Source organism: Equus asinus, chromosome 17 (genome assembly GCF_041296235.1).
Source record: "Equus asinus isolate D_3611 breed Donkey chromosome 17, EquAss-T2T_v2, whole genome shotgun sequence".
Taxonomy (NCBI): Eukaryota; Metazoa; Chordata; class Mammalia; order Perissodactyla; family Equidae; genus Equus; species Equus asinus.
Window position 1 is genome coordinate 41,936,599 of NC_091806.1, and position 19,469 is coordinate 41,956,067.

The 19,469-nt window shown below is 40.7% G+C and overlaps 1 protein-coding gene across 3 annotated transcripts in view; it reads left to right on the top strand.

Annotated features, from left to right (window-relative positions):
* The window catches only part of RTN3 (reticulon 3), a 61,400-nt gene that overhangs the window by 14,194 nt on the left and 27,737 nt on the right, over positions 1–19,469 (top strand). Inside the window, exons 2-3 of one of the 3 annotated variants that reach the window (XM_014844960.3) lie at positions 906–962; positions 10,224–12,575. The exons of 1 other annotated variant lie outside the window; for it this stretch is intronic. In XM_014844960.3, the coding sequence (XP_014700446.2) occupies positions 906–962; positions 10,224–12,575 (2,409 nt within the window). The remainder of the gene's footprint in view (positions 1–905; positions 963–10,223; positions 12,576–19,469) is intronic. One more of the 3 variants, XM_070488057.1, reaches the window with a different exon arrangement.

Consider the following 19,469-nt stretch of genomic DNA (forward strand, 5'->3'; position numbering starts at 1 on the left):
ACCCCAGACCTCAAAGTCCCTTTTGTTGCCACGTAACAAGTAGGGGCACACTGTATGCACTTCTGCACTTTGCTTTTTAAATTCAATCCACATATATAGCTGCGCCTCGTTCTTTTTCACAGCAGCAAGTATTCCATTCTTTGGATACAACTAATTAGTCTTCTGGTGATGGTCATTTAGATTTTTCCTATTATTTATAACTAGTGTTCTTATGAATATCCTCATACACATGTCTTTGTCCCTATATGCAAATAGATTCTGTAGGTTAATTCCTAGAAGTATAATTGCAGAGTTAAAGAATATGTACAGGGGATGGTGGGGAAGGTATGTGCGTTTAAAATTTTGATACATGTTGCCAAATTTACAAGAGTATAATTTTAGGAAATGGAAGATTTATCATGTAGTCCTATTTTCCCAGGATTAATTGTGATTTTTTTTTTTTTTTAAGTATTCAGGGTCAACTTTGCATATTTGCCAACTGTCTGTTTAAATGCTCATATTAGTGACTAACTCCTCAAAATGCAGTTGAAAATGGTTAAAAGCAAATATCCATTAGTTCTCAGCTACCTGTTTTTCTTCCCACACAGTTGCAGGGGAGCATCATCTCCCTTGAGGTTATATTTGTTTAAAAATACTAGGGGTTCCTCTTTTCTTCCTTTGAAGGTGAGAATATTTGACCAAAAAAATTGAATTGATTAACTTTTAGAAATGCATCTTGAAAATGAAATAAGGTTTTTCTGCCAGGTGAGTGAAAACAGTAATTGGAAATACAGATTGGGGTTTTCCCCTCTTGCTTAAACCCAATGAAATTGTGATGGTTGGCCAAAAAAGAAAAAAAAAGGAACGTTAAAGTTAAAATTCCTATGTGAGGTTGTCAGTTTCTCACGCTGTATATTTTCTTTCAGATTCCTTTGTTTCTTCCTCTTCCTCTCAGCCTGTATCTCTATTTTCGACCTCACAAGGCAAGTCTGTCATTTTTTTGTGCATTAATAAAAGAAAAATGTTGAGAAAGAGGCTGTAACTGGGGGCATGAGGCACAAGTTTTCTATTGGCCCCAAATCCCTTAAAATAAAAGTCAATTACAAGCCAGTTCTTTACATTTAGCAGTTTTCAGTGGCTTTCCTGTAGAAGTTAAATAGAATGGACCCTAAAGGTGGATCTTTAACATAGCATACACTTTAGGCATAGTTTTGAGTATTTCTTAAAAATTAAAACTCACCCATGGAATTTGGAGCAGATAGATTTGTGGCTCAGAGACAACCCGCCCCTAGAATGCATTTAACTTATTGATTTGCGGTTATGTACTGGTGTGGAGAGGTAGGAGATCTGGAAAACAGTATGAAATTGTGCTTCCACGGAGCTCCTGATAACACCCACCTAGCTAGAGCACTTTAGTGCTAATTTGCATGAGATTTATCCCAGAAGCGAGGCTAGTTCCAAATTGCCTAGGAACGTTGAACAAATCAGTTGACTTTTAGGCAAGCAAGGTTTGTTTTCCTAGAGATTAAACTGGCTTTTTGTTTTCATCTGAGGAAGGGAATCAGAGTGTGATGGCTATACATTTGGGGGGTAGCGCTGCCAAGAATCTGCAGGAGAGCACTGTGTGCTTCGTTGATTTGCACTAATAATAGGCGCTGTGTCATTTGTGCTGTTGTACTCGACCTCAAATATAGGTCACTGGAAAACCCTCATTTTAAAAAAGGTAATTAAACTCACTAGGTAGGTCGGAGAAGCCCTGTGCAAGCAGTTTATTGTCCCAGCTGGAATTCTCTAGGTGGGAAGTCTGGATGCTGGTTTGTTAGGAGGACTTTGACCTTATAAGAATACAAATATAATGGAATAAAATGAACTTAGTAAAATTTTTGCTGGCTTTAATCTTCTTCTTAGGAAACTTGGTAGATAATTTGTTGCTTCTAAGTGATAATTTGTTGTTTTTAATTCAAACTCATAACGTTGGAGACCCCAACCCCTTTATAATGTACCTCATTGTGTGAATTTGGGTATCTCTTCAAATCATGACCTTTGAAATTAACTTGTTTTCATTAGAAGATATTTTGTGAATGTTAGAAAGTAACTCAAATATACAAAGTTGATTCTTGACAACTGGAACCCAACCAGATTTATATATTTTTTAAAAAAATATTTTATTGGGGTCATACTGGCTTACAACATTCTGTAAATTTCAGGTGTATGTCACGGTATCTTCAGTTTCTGTATAGCCTGCATCGTATTCACCACCAACAGTCCAGTTTTTATCCGTCACCATACAAATGTGCCCCTTTACCCCATTGCCCTCCCCCACCCCCATCTCCTCTGCCAACCAGATTTATATTTTTAAGGGTTTTTTCCCCACATGAGAAATTTAATAATTTAGGCAAGTAAGTATTACATTTATTCTACTCTGGATGATAAACCGGTAAAAATATCATAGTGTAAATAGAACAAATAATTTTTTATCATAAATATTTCAGATCTTTTAAAATACATTCTTTGTAGTTATAACTTCCAGGCACTTTTTTCATACAGAAAGGGGATAATTGATATCCTAAATAGTGTAACATTGCAACCCAAGCCTAATATAACTAATGAGTGGAATGTTGAGAAGATAACTGTCATAGCTTAAAGGATTATTTTAATCCCTGTTAGGAAAAATTAGACGTACACTCAAGTAGAGTGGAGGTAAATAAAAAAAGAATTTTCTAATTAAAAACTAATGTTGCAGTAGGCTTTAGTTTCACAGTGAGTATGAAAGTTTGTAAAAGAAAATAGATTTGTCGTTCTTCTTTTTTGCTTATAAAGAGTTATTTTGACCAGTGCCCATTCAGGATAGTGTTATTGTTAAGACGGTATTGTAAAGAGGCAGTTTAAAACGTCATAACCCTATAGGTGTTTCAATCTAGCCTCTATTACCTGCGTTTTCTCCTGCAAAAAAAAAACACATAATGGAAAAGTAACCCACTTGGCTCCCCACATCCTTGGCAGATCTAGAGACCAGCCTGTTCGGCGTTTGAAGGAACCCCTTGGCAAGTGATTAAGTGTGTTCTAGGGTAGCCAACGCTGGTAACTTGTAGTCTGCCTTACTAAAAATAAGAGAAGAGGAAGTTGTTGATGTACTTGGTTAGCTGGATAAAAACCTCTGGGGAGAGAAGCCGGGACCAGTCTGGGCCAACGCAGGCCTTTCAGACTGACTGCTGCCCCAGCCGGCACCTGGGGTCCGTCACGGCACTAATCCAGCTGACTGCTGGTCTGGGCGCCCACACTCCTTAGGCGTTTAGCCTTGGGGAGCTGTGCTTTGCTTTTACAGATGTAACCATACTGAGGTATATGTAGCAATAATTAAATAGGATATTTTCATATTTAAGAATGGCATTTTTAATCCTGAAATATATACGTATCATTACTGGGCTTCAGGGAGATGCATGTAGCAAAAAGTCTCATTAATTTGGACTGAGTAAAGAAAAGGCAGTTAAATTTTTCAAAAGGAAAGTATGCAGTATTTATTAAATAGTACTACTTTGAAGTATACTGCTACTCAAGCTCGCAGGTTGAGCTTTTTGAAAGCTAATGAATAGATTCGTGATGAAAATGCCAGTGGCATAATCAGTTCCTTCTTAAATGAGTTGTACTCCTGAGTAGGTCCTTTGTAATCTTACTGATTCCTTTTTTCTCATTTAACAGAGTTAAATTTCAGTCTAAGCCCTGAGCATTTCAAAATGGGGGAGTAAATTTTAATGACATTTTCCTGTAATGTAATATAAAGATATTAACAGGTATAGATGTAGTATGTAGCTGGTTTTTCTTGAGCTTTTATTTTATGATGCTCAGTACTTTATGTAAATCATCTCATTTAATCCTCACAGCCAGTTGTACAGAAAAGCTACCAGCTCTTTTACCAGTTGAGGAAACGGAGGTTTTAAAATGATGAAATGACTTGTTCAAGGTCACACAGTGAGTCAGACCTAGAACTCCAAGTCCATGCTCAAAACTGCTACCTACCTATGGTAAAGATGACAAAGTATGTTAGTTGTGTATTAGAGTTTACAGATATTTTTAGAGATGTCATTTTGGGATTCATGTTAAAATTATGAGAGCAGAAGAGGCAGAGATTACTATTTTAGCCATATTATTGCTATTGCGAGTAGAGGCTGGAAAATATTGCAATTTTCTTTAGAAAACATTGGAAGGAAAGTAGGTGAAAATAAGATTGGAAAGGGGATCCATGCACCATGCGGAATTGGAAGCACGTTTGCAGTAATGAACACTTGCATTCGATCTGAGCAATGCAGTAGGCATCTGGAATAGGAAGTTAAACGCTGAACTTTGGGGCAAACATTGAGGAGAAAAATTTTGCCAGTTACAGCCTTTTTTTTTAACAAAAGCAAAACATTTTTCTTTGTACAAAAGAGCCTTTTTGTTCAGGATCTAGCGTGGCTGCAGAGTGTCTGCTGGCTAACTTCCTATTTTGATGCTGTGGCTGAAAGTTGCTGACTGTTTCGCACGATAATTTGTCTTTCCTTCTTGTTTTGTGAACATGAGAAAATTCAAGTGTAGGAAAACCTATACCTGAATATTTCAAGCCTGCCTTGTGTGAATATGCGTATTATGTACGTGGAAAAGTAACTTCGTGGCTACTGCAGGCTGGCATCACTTCTTTACTGATGTGTATGGTTTTTCCATGTTACAAGTATCCTTTTTAGTTAAAAGTAATGAATTTCCTAAGTGAAGAGGGGAAAGTAACCATATATAATTTTAAGCTATTCACTCTGTTAGAACCCTGATAGAGGATATAACATTTATTATTGTTGACTTGTTTCTAGATCACATTATGTTTTGAGTAATTAAATTATAAACACTTGAATAAAAAAGTTCTAAATCTCTTTCTGAAAGACAGTTTGGGGAACAAGAAGCCAAGTAAAGAGAAGGTATTTTGAAGGGTAGAGTGAATAGTGTATGAAGGGTTTCTTTTCAGTTTGAATGTATTTACCTGATGCGAACACAGTATTCATTTGGAAGTTGTTTTTTCATCTGTCATTTTTGTCCTCGCCTTGCTCTGTGAGATAAAATACCCTCTGGGCATAGAGGAGAGAAAAGTCTCAATTCCCACTCCACATTCTCTAGTCAAATGGAGCTTTTGCCAATCAAAGTTTTGAGTTAATCTATTTTAAAATTAGTGTGTAGGTGGCGGGCCCTGTGGCCAAATGGTTAGGTTTGTGCGCTCCGCTTCAGCAGCCCAGGGTTTCGCTGGTTTGGATCCTGGGCACCGACCCAGCACCGCTCATCAGTCATGCTGAGGCGGCGTCCCACACAGCAGAGCCAAAAGGACCTGCAACTAGAATACACAACTGTGTACTGGGCGCTTTGGGGAGAAGAAGAAAAGAAGATGATTGGCAAGAAATGTTAGCTCAGGTGCCAATCTTTGATTAAAAAAATAAAAAATTAGTGTGTGGAAGTACTTAAGGCAGGCACGTAGGCCCACTCCTGCCCCACGCCCTACCCCGCTGTGAGTTGTGCTCCTGGACGGAGACGGTCTGAGCTGGGGTGAGAGTGGAGAGTGTCAGTCTCATCTCCTGTGGGCGCTTGCAGGACTAGAGTTCAGAAGTACGGCTTGGCTTTTCTACCCTTCTAAAACAAATAACATGCGGTAAAGCTGTGGTTCTCAAGCCAGGTTCATTACCTGGGAAACTTGTGATGCAGATTTCTGAGCTCTGTCCTCCTCAGGAAATTCTGAGTCAGGAAGTCAGAGATAAAGCCCATAAAGTGCTAGTAGCTGCTCCCAAGTTTGAAAGAGACTGTAAATGACGGTGCCAAAGGCTGCATTCCTGCGAGGTGGTTAAATTGTTCAGCTGGTTGTACATTGACCTAAAATATACTTTGACCTTGATGGTGAAGAGCGTTTGCTGAGACAGTGTTCAGGGAAAGTTCTTTCTTCTCTCTTTCAACTTTGGCTTCGAATTTTTTTATGTAGTGGACTCTCTTAAATGTCTTTATCCACGTAGAACCTAGCACAGTTCTTGGAATGTCATAGGCGTTTGGTTTGTACCAACTGATTCAGAAGTTGCATTTCCCAAAATTTTGAAATAGATAAAACTCTTTAAATTCCTTTTATGTGTGAATGTTGGGGGGGGGGAGTGTGTCTAAAATTCTGAATGAGGATTTTCTGTGCCGCGTACCAGGTGATGGTGGTTATGACTGGACAGTGTGCCTTTTTTCCCTCCTCTAACAAAAAGGCATATGTTTTGGAGCTTCTGTGCCGGGAGAGTTTTGTTTTTGTTTTTTGTTTTTGTTTTTTTTTTGAGAATGTGGTGTTTGGGGACATATATTGAGGATTTGCTAAGTGCAAGGTACTTTCTAAGCAGTCCTCAAGGTAGGTGCTTCAGTATCCCCATTTTTTTAGATGAGATTAAGCAATTTGCCAAGGCCACACGATTAGTAAGTGTGAAAAAGGATTTTGCATCTTTTAATAGGAATTTTTGTTTGGGGAGTGGTCTAGAAATTTAGAATATGACTGCCCACTTAGTTTCCTAGTCTTATTTCAGATAATATACTTAAATGGAGACTTCTAAGTATTTAGAGTTTGAGAAGATTATAGGTAAGCAGGGAGCTCAGTAGTGGATAAATTTGGGAACATTCTCATGATCACTGTGGGTTATGACATTTTTCCCCTCTTACCATATGTTGACTCCCTTTTAACAGATTTATTAGATGTATAACTCTTGTTAATAATGAGAGTAATACCATATTTTTAAGGGATTAGAATTCCTGAAAATGAATATTCACATTAAATCCCATTACAGCAAATAACTAATCTAGATAATATTCATAATGAGATTTTTTAAGTAATGTTGAAAGTCTCTTGTAGTGCGTCTGAAGGGCTGGATCTTTTGAAAAAGGAAAGGTAGTGGACATTTACTGAGATGTAAGATAAGCCAGTTATTCCATGAGGCAGTTTTACTGTGTATAGTATTTTATTTTATTTTTTCCTTTTGAGGAAGATTAGCCCTGAGCTAACTGCTGCCAATCCTCCTCTTTTTGCTGAGGAAGACTGGCCCTGAGCTAACATTCGTGCCCATCTTCCTCTACTTTATATGTGGGACGCCTACCACAGCATGGCTTGCCAAGCAGTGCCATGTCTGCACCTGGGATCCAAACCGGCAAACCCCGGGTTGCCGAGAAACCGCTGCGCCACTGGGCCGGCCCCTGTGTATAGTATTTTCAAAGGTAACTACCTTCAGATTTCCATTGGACAACACCAATGACTATTAAGTGCCATACTGACTACCTGGAAGAGTCTTCACTTATGGAATCTGTTCTAAAAGGTGTACTAGATTCTGCTCTTTGTTCTGGTTAATATTTTCACGCTTCTATAAACTCTTCCAGCCCAATTTTTTCCATTGACTTGGTACAAGTCAGTTCTATCCAAGTTTGTTAGGGTTTCAACTAGCCAAAGAAACTTCTTTTCATTTGCTGAGATTCTAAACAAGATGATTTAAAATTAAACCACAGATGAGGATGCTACCTTACTTTGCTCCGGGTGGGGAAGCTTGATTGACAGTCCTGAGAGCTAGCACCTGCATCTCACCATCACCGAGGAAGGAATGCAGCATCGTACCGTACCCCCGAAGCTCGCCACCCCAAATGTTAAGTCACACAATTACTATTAGGGAACATGGTTAAAGTTCTTTTTGTACAATTCTGGCGCATTGAAGAATCTTTGGTAAAGTGTTTGAAGTTTGTCAGGCAGTCACGGCATTCAGAACACGACTTGCTGGTGTTCTTTGAAGAGGGTTTCTAACCTAATCTTCCAGCTCTATCTCAGTTATTATATACCTAACTCAGAGCTTGGGGAGTACTAAGAGTTCACAGAAGATAGGAAAGAAACAAGGCTTGGAAAACGGACACGTGTGTGTCCTGACAAGGCGGAGAACGTTCCTCCCCTGCTTTTCCCCCGGTAATGTGTGCATTGCATGATAGCATTCGGTGGGGTTACTTTCTTTTTCGTTTCCTCAAGCCCACCACCTCATCGTCATCATTTTACTTACTGATTCTGCCTCTTGTCAGTCTCCCCCTCTGTATTGTACGCTCCACCAGGGCAAGGATTTTTTCTGTTTCGTTCACTGCTTTTAACCTGGTTTCTAAAACTGTCTTACACGTAATCGGCACTCTAAATTTCTGCTGAATGTTTGCTAGTTCATTTTGTCCACTTGTGTGTGTGAGCTGACGGGTCTGGCTCGTCTGAGATCTCAATCTCTAGAGGCGTGTGAACGGTGTTCCCTGTGAGGTGGAGTCGGTTTTGCTCCCCTCCAGGTTCCGTTCCTGTTGGAAGGGAAGGGTTCCCAGTCAGTTCTCCTTTAATCCAGATTCAGTCCATTGCGTGTTTCCTGGTAGAAACAGTAACCAGTAAGTTGATTAACAATACATAGCTCAGAGTGTGGAATATTTCTGATTTAGATGTAGCCTATACTTCTTTAAATTTCAGGTTTTTGAACCTTTTAAGCTACAGTGCTCAGTTTCATTTCCATTATATCCTTAATCCAGGCTTGCTGAATGTCCATACTATGTGATAGTAGATGGGAAACCATGTTTGCTACGTTAGAACTAGGTATGAATTACGGCTTGTTTCACCTGTTGTCTGTCCCACTAGTACAGTTGGTACCATCAAACTTTACCTGTTTTCCCTCAATTTACAAAGACTTTTTCCCCACTGCCCAGATTACAGTTACACTATTCTAAAGGTCAAATCCTATTAGATCAAATTTCAGTGATGTGTTGAAATAGAGGAACGTTATCTGGCATTTGGAATCATTTTTATGGTGGAATTTTACTTATTTCAGTAAGATATTTCTTTCCGTCTTTAAAAAATGATTTTGAATAAGGTCGTAATTTTGATTTTGTCTAATTATTATTCAGCTTCTCACATGAGAAAGAACATAAACCGAATAAAGGTGATCCCAAAGGTTTTTTCTCTTTCACGTCTTCCCAGTTACTCATTCACACCCAAGGCGTTGCTGTCCTGAGCTCACTCGGGTCTCGCCTGACCGAGCTGAGTCTTTGACTCATTCATCTGGAACTGTTTATTTAAGTCCTGGCTTGTTCCAGCTCCAGAGATACAACAGTGTGCGAGGAAGACAGTACCTGCCCTTGGGACAGTTGTTTTTGTTTCTTTGTGAGGAAGATTGGCCCTGAGCCAACATCTGTTGCCAATCTTCCTCTGTTTTATGTGGGACGCCACCACAGCATGACTGGATGAGCTGTGCTAGGTCCCTGCCTGGGATCCAAACCTACGAACCCTGGACCACCAAAGCAGAACATGAGAACTTAACTAGTATGCCACTGGCCAGTCCCTCGAGACAGCTGTTTTGACCTTTTTCCACAGTAAAAACTTGCTGGATTGGAAAATTGGAAAACAATGTGGTAAATCAATGGTCCTGTGGTATTAATAACTGATAAGACAATATATTACTGTTAGAGGGATATTTTCTGTTTTAAAAGGATTTCTAGAGTTAACCCTTCTTAACCAAAGAAACCAATTTGCATGGTTCACTTTTGGTTAATTTAGAGCAGGCCAGCCTTTTTAGTACTCTTTAGTTTAAAACATTGAGGTCTTCTGTCCCTGGAACCGATCGTCACTGTGAACAGAATAGAATAATTCAAGCCTGATTTTTAGGCTCAGGAGGGGTCTGCTGTATCTCCTGAAAATCGGAAAGAACTCTGGTCGCTACGTTTTTTCCTTCTCAGATTGCACACCATCCCAGTGGGTTTGTAGTAGTGCTGTGTGTGGAATAGTCAGCTTCTAGAGGAGCGTGGCTGTGCTCCATGACATCAAGCTCCTTATTCTGTCTGGATGACGTTGTTTCTGTTGAATAGCTGTACCGAAAAACAAGGGGAGAACCTTCCGCGGGTTTCCCAGTCTCATTACCCTTCTTTATGCTTTACCTTTACAGTGGAGAAAGTAGACTGAAAAGTATTTGTCATGACAGTTTTTTGTCATTTGCAATTTGTAGCATGATGCAAAAGGCTTTTCTGTTTCAGCATTGGCAATTTTATGCATGTCTTACAGGATAACTTTTGATCCTTGTTTTGTTACATGTTTATGTGTATGTGTATATATACATCCTGTGTGTATATATATGATTTCAAAAATAAAAAGCATGCTGCTTGGCTGCCTAGCTAATGTGTAATTGTACCTGGTAAACAATTGTTCTTCTTTCAAATTCTAACCATAGAGGGATTGAGCTCTCTTTGCTCTGATGAGCCACCTTCAGAAATTATGACTTCCTCCTTTTTGTCATCTTCTGAAATACGTAACACTGACCTTACAATACTACATGGAGAAAAAAGCAAAGAGTTAGGCAGCCAGCCCATTTTAGCCCAAGAAGGAAAAGACCACTTGGCTCTTCTAGATGTGAAAAAGATGGACAAGCCTCAGGGGGCCAGTGAAGACACAGCTGACGCCCCAGTTTCTGTTGCAGAAGGAGTTCACTGTAACCGTCCTTCCGTTCCAGCCAGTTTCCCACAGCACCTTGCTTTTCTCTCAAAGGAAGCTGGTCAAGTGGAACAGCAAAGAAATAGAGATCAAGAGTCCAAGAACCCAAATGAGGTAGCAAGTAGGGACGATAACACTGCCCTAGGTGCTGAAGACAAGTTCGTTTTGCTGACAGCCCAGAAAACACCCACCAAGCCGTCGAAGGCAGAAGACGTTTGTACAGATTCTTCGTCCCCATCTGAAGTTTCAGGAGGTGGTGTTATTGAGCAGGATTCTCCTGAATCACCATTTGAAGTAATTATTGACAAAGCAGCATTTGACGAAGAGTTTAAAGACGCGTATAAGGAGAGCACTAATGATTTTGGTAGCTGGGCAATGCACACTAATGGCGAATCATCAGCAGAAATTTCAGAGTCGCATGACAGAGTATTTCCACTGCGAAATGAAGAGGCAGGGCGGTGCCCAACCTCTGCATTGCTCACTCGACAGTTTTCACACACAACTGCAGCATTGCAAGAGGTGTCTAGATGTGTGAATGATATGCATAACTTCACCAATGAAATATTGACTTGGGATTTGGTTCCCCAAGTGAAACAGCAGAGTGAAAAATCTGACTGCGTCACGAAAACTATAGGACTTGACATGAGTGAATATGATTCAGAGATTCCAGTTGTAAATCTTAAAACTAACGCTCATCAGAAAATTCCTGTACGTTCTATTAATGGGAGCACTCGCATCACCAAATCAACGAGTGATTGGACAGAAGCGTCTCTCCCACAAGAAAGTGCCTTCACTGAAAGACCTGCACCAGACTGTCTTGATTCCACTAAGGAGGTCAGTACCAAGGGTGTAGGAGGCAGTGTGCAGAAACAAGGTGGCACACTTTCAGAGCCAGCTGGGTCCCCACTTGAGAAATGCGTCTCTTTGGGTCCTGGAGCAGACACCGTGACGGTGGTTTTACCTGATGGCCACGTGAAAGGTGAGATGAACTGGCAGAGCTCTGTGTTGGGAGAATTGACAGAGGCTGATAGTTCTGGTGAGTCTGATGACACAGTAATAGAGGACATCACAGCAGATATTTTATTTGAAGGTAACAAAATTCAGGCTGAAAAACCCATTCCCGTTCCAAGTGCTGTTGTAAAAACAGATGAAAGAGAAGTCAACAAGATTCTCAGTTGTAACAGGGGAAGTAAGACATCTGAGAACTTGGAAGGGTCAGTCACTGACTCTGAGCCACAGCCGGTTCAGCCTGATGTTCTTGAGGGGAGCCCAGCTGGTGGTGAGGCGGCGTGTGCACACGTGCCTGATGTGAGTGTCCTGTCGGAACAGGTGAAGCAGCCAGGTAGTGTGAGGGAAGTTTCTCCTGTAAGGCCTGTGACAAGTGAGAGGCCAAGACGTCCTTCAGCATCTCCAGATGTTTGTAATGAGACAGAATTCTCACTAAATGTGACAACGTCTGCCTGTTTGGGGTCATTCCATGAAAAAAGTGTTAAAGATACAGATGATTCCTCCCCAGAGGACCTGGTAGCAGCCTTTACAGAAACCAGAGAGAGAGGAATAGTAGATGAAGGTGAAGCTTGTGCAGCAACCTCAGAGAAGACTGCGGGCTTCAAACCATCTCTTCCGGGAGAAGTCTTGCATGAAGGTGAGTCAGGTGGTTCTGAAATTAAAGACGTAAAAGGCAAATACACTGAACAAAGCAGAGAAGCAAATGGAAGTGAGCTTCTGGATGTTTTCCCTACCCGACGGACTCCAGCAGCATCTCTTGACTTGGAACAGGAACAGCTCACAATCAGAGCCCTTAAAGAACTGAGTGAAAGGCAGGAGAAGTGCGCTTCTGCACAGGATGAAGTGGAATCACCTTCTGAAGAAATACTCAAGGAGACTTTAACATTTGCTCCAGAATCTTCTTGGCCACAGCAATCGTATGATGTCCTAGAACACACAGATGTCAAGACTGGATCTGATCTTGGGATTTCCAGAAAGCCCACTGTTCTCAAAGAGACTGCTAGGGTAGATGTTCTTTCCAGCCTTAGCAAGACTGAACCAGTGAACAAGCATGTCCTAGCAAGACTTCTGACAGACTTCTCAGGTAACCGTTTACATTGGACATACTGCATGCCATTGATTACTCATCAGAGTGCCATTTTTCTTAGCCTCTGACTTACGTCATCAAGGTTATAGCTAGAATAAAAACACACTGTATAATGAGGAAAAGTGGTTTGTTTCTTTTAATGGTTGCTTGATTTGGTTTTCTTATACAAATATTTCCCAAAGCAGTAGACCACTTGTTAAAATCAATTTTCTCCTTAAAATGATTTTTTAAAGGTTTTGTTTTTTCCTTTTACTCCCCAAAGCCCCTTGCTACACAGTCGTGTATTTTTAGTTGTGGCATGTGGGATGCTGCCTCAGCATGGCCTGATGAGCAGTGCCATGTCCGCGCCCAGGATTCGAACTGGTGAAACCCTGGGCTTCCCAAGCGAAGCGCACGAACTTAACCACTCGGCCCTGGGGCTAGCCCCCAAAATGAATTTTTTTATGCTCCAGTTTTTCCAAGGTTCTCCTTTCCTTACAAGGTGACCTTAGGGTGATTGTTGCTTTTCAGAATATCGCGTTAGGCTCTTATTTATTTACAAAGCTTATTTTAAAAGCTCCATAACAGGAGCTCTGCTTAGCACTTGGGTATGTTGCTGCTGTGGGCCTCGTGAAATCTATTTAGCAATCAAAGATAAAGGAATTCCTGCTGGGAAAGACGGTAAATGAAACTTTTAACTAATTTAGTCTTATACCGCAGAGATTTTATGCTCTGAAAGTAGGTAACCAGTTTTGTAGAACTGTTTGGTGAGTCATACTTAAGAGAACTCCTGCTTTCTTCTCCTTTGGACCTTATTTAATTTTCTTCAGGCCAAAACTTATTACCTGGTAGTAAAAGCCCTTCCCTTTGTCTTCCGTTATTTGATTGCTTTCCTAGCAGTTGGCCTTCAGTCAAATTACTTCCAATACTGTCTGTTCTGGGGTCTTGGAAAGTGTAAGAAAACAGGCTATTTAAAGCTCTTCAAAAGGGTCCCCCAACCTCGAATACCCAGTTCTGCACTTCCTGTGTGGTTAGAGCAGTGTTAGGTGCTACGGAGGGATCTCTGGTTTGCCAGACTTTTTTGACAATAGATCCTTTCTTTTAATTGAATTCATAATAGTTTACATCGATGTGAGACTTCAGTTGTACAGTATTTCTTGTCTGTCGCCACATAAGTGCTCCTCTTCACTCTCTGTGTCCATCCCCCACCCCTTCCCCTGGTAACCACTGAGCTGTTCTCTTTGTCCATGTGTTTGTTCAATTCTACATATGAGTGAAATCGTCTAGTGTTTGTCTTTCTCAGTCTGGCTTATTTTGCTTAACATGATTCCCCTCCAGGTCCTTCCATGTTGTTGCAAATGGGATGAATTTGTCTTTTTTTCTGGCTGAGTAGCAGTCCATTGTATATATACACCACATCTTCTTTATCCAATCATCGGTCGATGGGCGCTTGGATTGCTTACATGTCTTGGCTATTGTGAATAGTGCTGCAGTGAACATAGGGATGTATATGTTACTTTAGATTGTTGATTTCAAGTTGTTGGGGTAGATACCCAGTACTGGGATAGCTGGGTCATATAGTAGTTCTATTTTTAGTTTTTTGAGGAGACAGTAGGTCCCCTTTTTTAAGTGGAATCGCACAGAAAGTTACAATGTTTAAAACAAAAATCAGATTTTTGTTAGGGTAAACTTATAAGTGTGATTATAGTTTACTTTTTTTCTATAAAGGTTTTATTATTCACGGAGTGGGGAGGGGTCTCTGTCCTTAGCCACCGTCCTCTCCTGGTGGCAGCCAGAACGCTGCTCAGCTCCTCCCATCGGGGGCGCCTTTCACGAGGAACAAAGCCACACACCTCTTGGGTCTCATCTGGCGCTGACCTGCTGTGCCTGGTGAGATGCCCATGCCAGCAGCTGTGCCTCGGCTTGGTGGCATCTTGCTTACCTGTGGCCCTTGCTGAGGCCCCCTCGGCCACGGGGTACCACGGAGCCACGGCTGCTGCGGCAGAAGGGCACGGTTTACTTTTTATAAAGGCATTTCCTTACTGAAGACCATGGGCAGATGACTTCATCCTCCTATATTTTAATCCTTAAAATAGAGATAATAATTATGCTTACCTTATTATAACGTGAGGATTAAACGTGAAAATGCAGGTAATGGAGTACACAGTAAGTACTCATTCAGCACCAAGTACAGGACATGGCATAGAGTAGGTACTGGATAATTATTTGTTAATTCCTTAATGGTTAATTAAGTGAATGAATTGTTAATAGTTATCAGTGAAAACATTGAGACTTTCATAAACAAAAAATTTTTAATGGCATTTAAAGATAGCTGTTAATACTGTAGTAATTGAAGACTGTTGAGCTTAGATTAAGGAGTACTAAATTCTGATTGTTGCTTTATTGTGTCTTGAAGTGTGACCTTGAACAAGTAGGTTACGTCACCTTTTAGGGCCTCGGTTTCCTTGTGTGTAGAGTGAGGATGTTGATGTAGATGGTCTTCCACATCATTTCAGTGATGTGATCCTATGACTCTGGCATATCCTGGGTTTCTCCGTGAGTTGTTGTCGTAATTCTTACAGGTAGTTCCTTTGAGTGATAGGCAGACAGGAATTAGGCTCCAAGAGCGCCACTGTCTAATTCTGGCAAATTCCTGCTTTGGTGTGACCTTGGACAACTAGCCTAGCTGGTTCAGCGTCTTCCTTTGTTAATATGGTGGTAATTGTTTTGCCCTGCTTTGTAGTGTTGTAGTAAATAAAGTACAGTGTTAATACTAATTATTAGTAATTCTCAGCTGAGTTATTTAGTCTAGTGTGAGAGATGACAAGGGCAATGGAAGTTAGGATGTTTGTTAATGACCAAATTCTTTGGTTAGTAGATATTTTTAGATGATAATATTAAAGAAGTCTGATATAGTTAGACCAAGAAGCTGAAAGGTCTTTGCAGGTTTCCAAATTGAAAACCTTTTTAAATTGTCTTACTTTATGAGTAAATCTTTTAAAATATAAACTGCTTTAGTAAAATACATCAGTCTCTAGTTCGAAGTAGTATATCTGAATGGTCATCTTTTCTCAAGGAAAACCAGTTGTGTGGTTAGTTCTGCCTAAAGTTGTTGGGGAAAATAGACCAAAGAAACAATGGAAAAAATGTATGGTCTTTTTCTTTTGCTATTTTATGGTATATTGTATACAACATGCTGTCTGTATATGTATGTTGATTGTATAGTGAAGCCTAGATGATATTATAGTTAGTTGCTCAGTAATTATGGTCTGATCTGTGGTCTGACTAATCTTCTGGAAAAAAATTAGATCCCTGTCTCATATACGTAATTAGGTGGAGACAATTTCTTGAATTTTGGTATCCAGCTTGGCAAAAATGCAAGGAAATAGGCGGGTATAGAGTTTGGTGATAGGTTCGTATGTTGTGACAACTATTCTGGAAGGCAGTTTGGCAATGTGTAACAAAGACCTAGAATTGAGCGATTTGTTTCTGGGAATTTATGGTAAGGGCAAAAAAATTGACGTGCGAAAACAACTACAAGGTGTTCTTTGTCGGCCTGTCTGCGATAGAACAGATACCTCAGTGTCGTTAACAGTTAGACATGGTCCACTATGTTCTGACATGTCCATGCAGTCGAATGTTACGTAGCCTTCCAAGTTGTTAGAGGTTTTTATTTTAAGAAGTGGAGAAATATAGAAAAGTTCAAAAAGACATACACTCGTATTTCTGTATATAGCATTAACTTCTATTAATTATTAACATTAGTGGTCATATTTGCTTCCAAACTAAAGGACCCTTTGACTACCGCCTGACCACTCGCTTCTCCCCTTGCCCAGACGTGACCGCCATCATGCACCTGATAGATCCTTCCAGTTTATTTTAAATGTGTGCATATGTAGTATTGTTTTGTGTTTTTAAAACTTTGTTAATAGTATCCTGTTTGTTATGTAACTTGTTTCATTCAACATTAGGTTTTTTGACTCCTTTCATGTTGAAATATATAGAATTTACTCATTTTAACAGGTATGTTGTAGTCCATTTTATTGCTATGTTATTATTTCCCTTTTGATTACCATTTGGGTTATTTTCCATTTTTGACTGTTATGGACAGCGCCGAAGTTGACATCCTTATACTTCTCTGTTTTTACACATATACAGATATCTCCAGGATCAGTGTGCCACTGCTTATCAATCTCACTTTAGGTATGCGCGTGATTTTTCTGGTAACTGTCAATTTGCTGTCAAAGTTGGAGTTTCTACTGTTATGTGAAAATGTAGGTATTTTATTAATAAGAACTACGTTACTGAACACCTACCAGAGTTTTTGTTATATGATGAATGCTTAGAGTAGGGAAAAAAAGTTAAACAAGGTGTTCAGAATAATCCCTATTTTAGTATTAGTAAAAGTGAATCTGTAGGGCCTGCCCAGTGGCACAGTGGTTAAGTGCGCACGTTCCACTTCTCCGTGGCCCAGCGTTTGCCGGTTCGGATCCCGGGTGTGGACATGGCACTGCTTGCCACGCCATGCTGTGGCAGGCATCCCACATATAAAGTAGAGGAAGATGGGCATGGATGTTAGCTCAGAGCCAGTCTTCCTCAGCAAAAAGAGGAGGGAGGATTGGTGGCAGATGTTAGCTCAGGGCTAATCTTCCTGGAAAAAAAAAAGTGAATCTGTATTCCCTACACACAGTGAACCAGAAGTAAAGTTTTAAAAACAAGATCAAAACAGTTCATCTTATAGTATGGCCAAGTAGGCTTTTACTGGAACTGACCTTTTTGCATATGGTCACGTGTCGCTTAGCGACAGGGATATGTTCTGAGAAGTGTGTCGTTTGGCAATTTTGTCATTGTGTGGACATTGTAGAGTGTACTTGCACATCGTAGAACATACTTGGAGATGGTTTAAACTGCTGCAGACCTAGGCTGTGTGGTACCAATCTTACGGGACCACCACCGTATATGTGGTCCATCGTTGATTGAAACATCGTTGTCTGGTGCATAGCTGTAACTGTATACTCTGGACAAGATTGGAAACAAAAAGAAAGACCTGAAGGTACTGGAAAATGAACAGAGCAGGCAGAGTCTGAAAAAGGGCTGAGACTTTGGAGACGAGACCTGTGTGAAATTAGTCTTCCATTTGTACTGCTTTTAGCCAGAGGACAGGCTGAAGTTGGCACCTGGCAGGTTGGCTAAAACTCTCGTAGAAAACTGAGCAGAGGACAGAATTCAGGTCAGCCATTCAACCACCAGAAAGTGAGGGGAGGGGGAATCCTGGAAAGGAGAGCTCCAGAGAGTGAGAGCCTAAAATTCTGTGTATGAGCCTCTATTTAATCCCTGAACCACGCATGTGCATGGAAGCCCACAGGCAGCCCAGCTAAAGATAAAGGGACTGAACTAAGATGTGAGGTGCTGCCCAGGAGACAGGACTTTGCAGCTTGGGTCCTGCCAAATTTAACTGCATACTAAAACAGAAATATCAGTACTCTCCAGAGGGATATGCAGAGTCCTGAGGCTGCACAACATAATATTCACAATGTCCAAGATATAATCCAAAAGTACACAACATTTTAAAAAACCAGGAAAAAACGATGCAGTCTGAAGAAAAGAGACAACCAACAGAAACTAACTTTCTATGTTAGAACTGGGAGACGGGTTTTAAGGCAACTGTTGTAACTGTTCAGTAAAGTAAAGAAAATATGCTTACCCTGAATGAAAGAAAGGAAATCTCAACTGAGAAATAGGAAAAGAAGAAGAGCCAAGTGGAAATTCTAGAACTGTAAGATTCAGCAGCTGAAATTAAAATTCACCAAGTGGCCTTATCGGCAAAGTGGATGTGACAGAGGAAAGAGCCGGTGAACTTGATGAACAAGCAACTGTCCAACCTGAGGAACAGAAAGAAAAAATATTACCAAGCTTCAGGGACCTTTGGGACAATATTATATAAGCTCTAACTTTATAATTGGAGTCCCAGAAGGAGAGGAAGGTGAGAGACTGGAGAAGGACATATTCGAAGATAAAATGGCAAAAAAGTTCTCAGATTTTATGCAGAACACACTTACTGGTTAAAGAAGCTTAGCAAACACCTACCAGGATAAGGACAAAGAAAACCATACTTTGGTACATGTGTCAGGGGTCCCCACGACCACCCTCAGGCTCAGTGATTTGCTAGAAGGACTCACAGGATTCAGAAGCTTTTAAACTCAAGGGTTTATTACAGTGAAAGGACAGAGGTGAGATTTGACAAAGGAGAAAGGCACATGGGCTAAAGTCCAGGAGAAATCAGCTGCAAGCTCCCAGGTGTCCACTGGAGTCACACAGAGGTATCCTTAACTCTCCATCAGGGATATGTGACAGCATGTGCAAAGCGTTGCCAACTAGGGAAGCTCAGTCAATCCTTGTGTCCAGGATGGTGTGCAGTGCCCACGTGACTGACCTCAGCTACTCAGCCCCCAGGCCCCAGAGCAAAAACCAGTGTTGCCATAAATCATATTATTAGGATGAACTTCCCTGGTCACACGGGTACAGCATGGCCCAAGGCCCAGGCACGCAAAAGTGCCTGTCAGCCAGGATATTTCAAGGGCTCAGAGTTCATCTCCCAGGAGTCAGCCAGTCCTGAAGACAGACCTTTCTTTGGCTTGTGCAGGATTTGAGCATCCCAGGCCTGCTGAGTTAGCCCTTTCCTGCACAGTATATCATAGTTGATTGCTGAAACCAAAGGTAAGGAGAAAAATCTTGGAAGTAGCTAGAGAAGAATGACACGTACAAGAGAATGGCAGTTATAATGAGAACTTACTTCTTAGCAGAAACCACAGATGTCAGAAGACAGGGAAGTAACATCTTCTGAAGTGCCAAACAGGGAAAAAGCTGTCAACCCAGATTTCTCTATCTGGCAAAAAAAAACTCTGCAAAAAT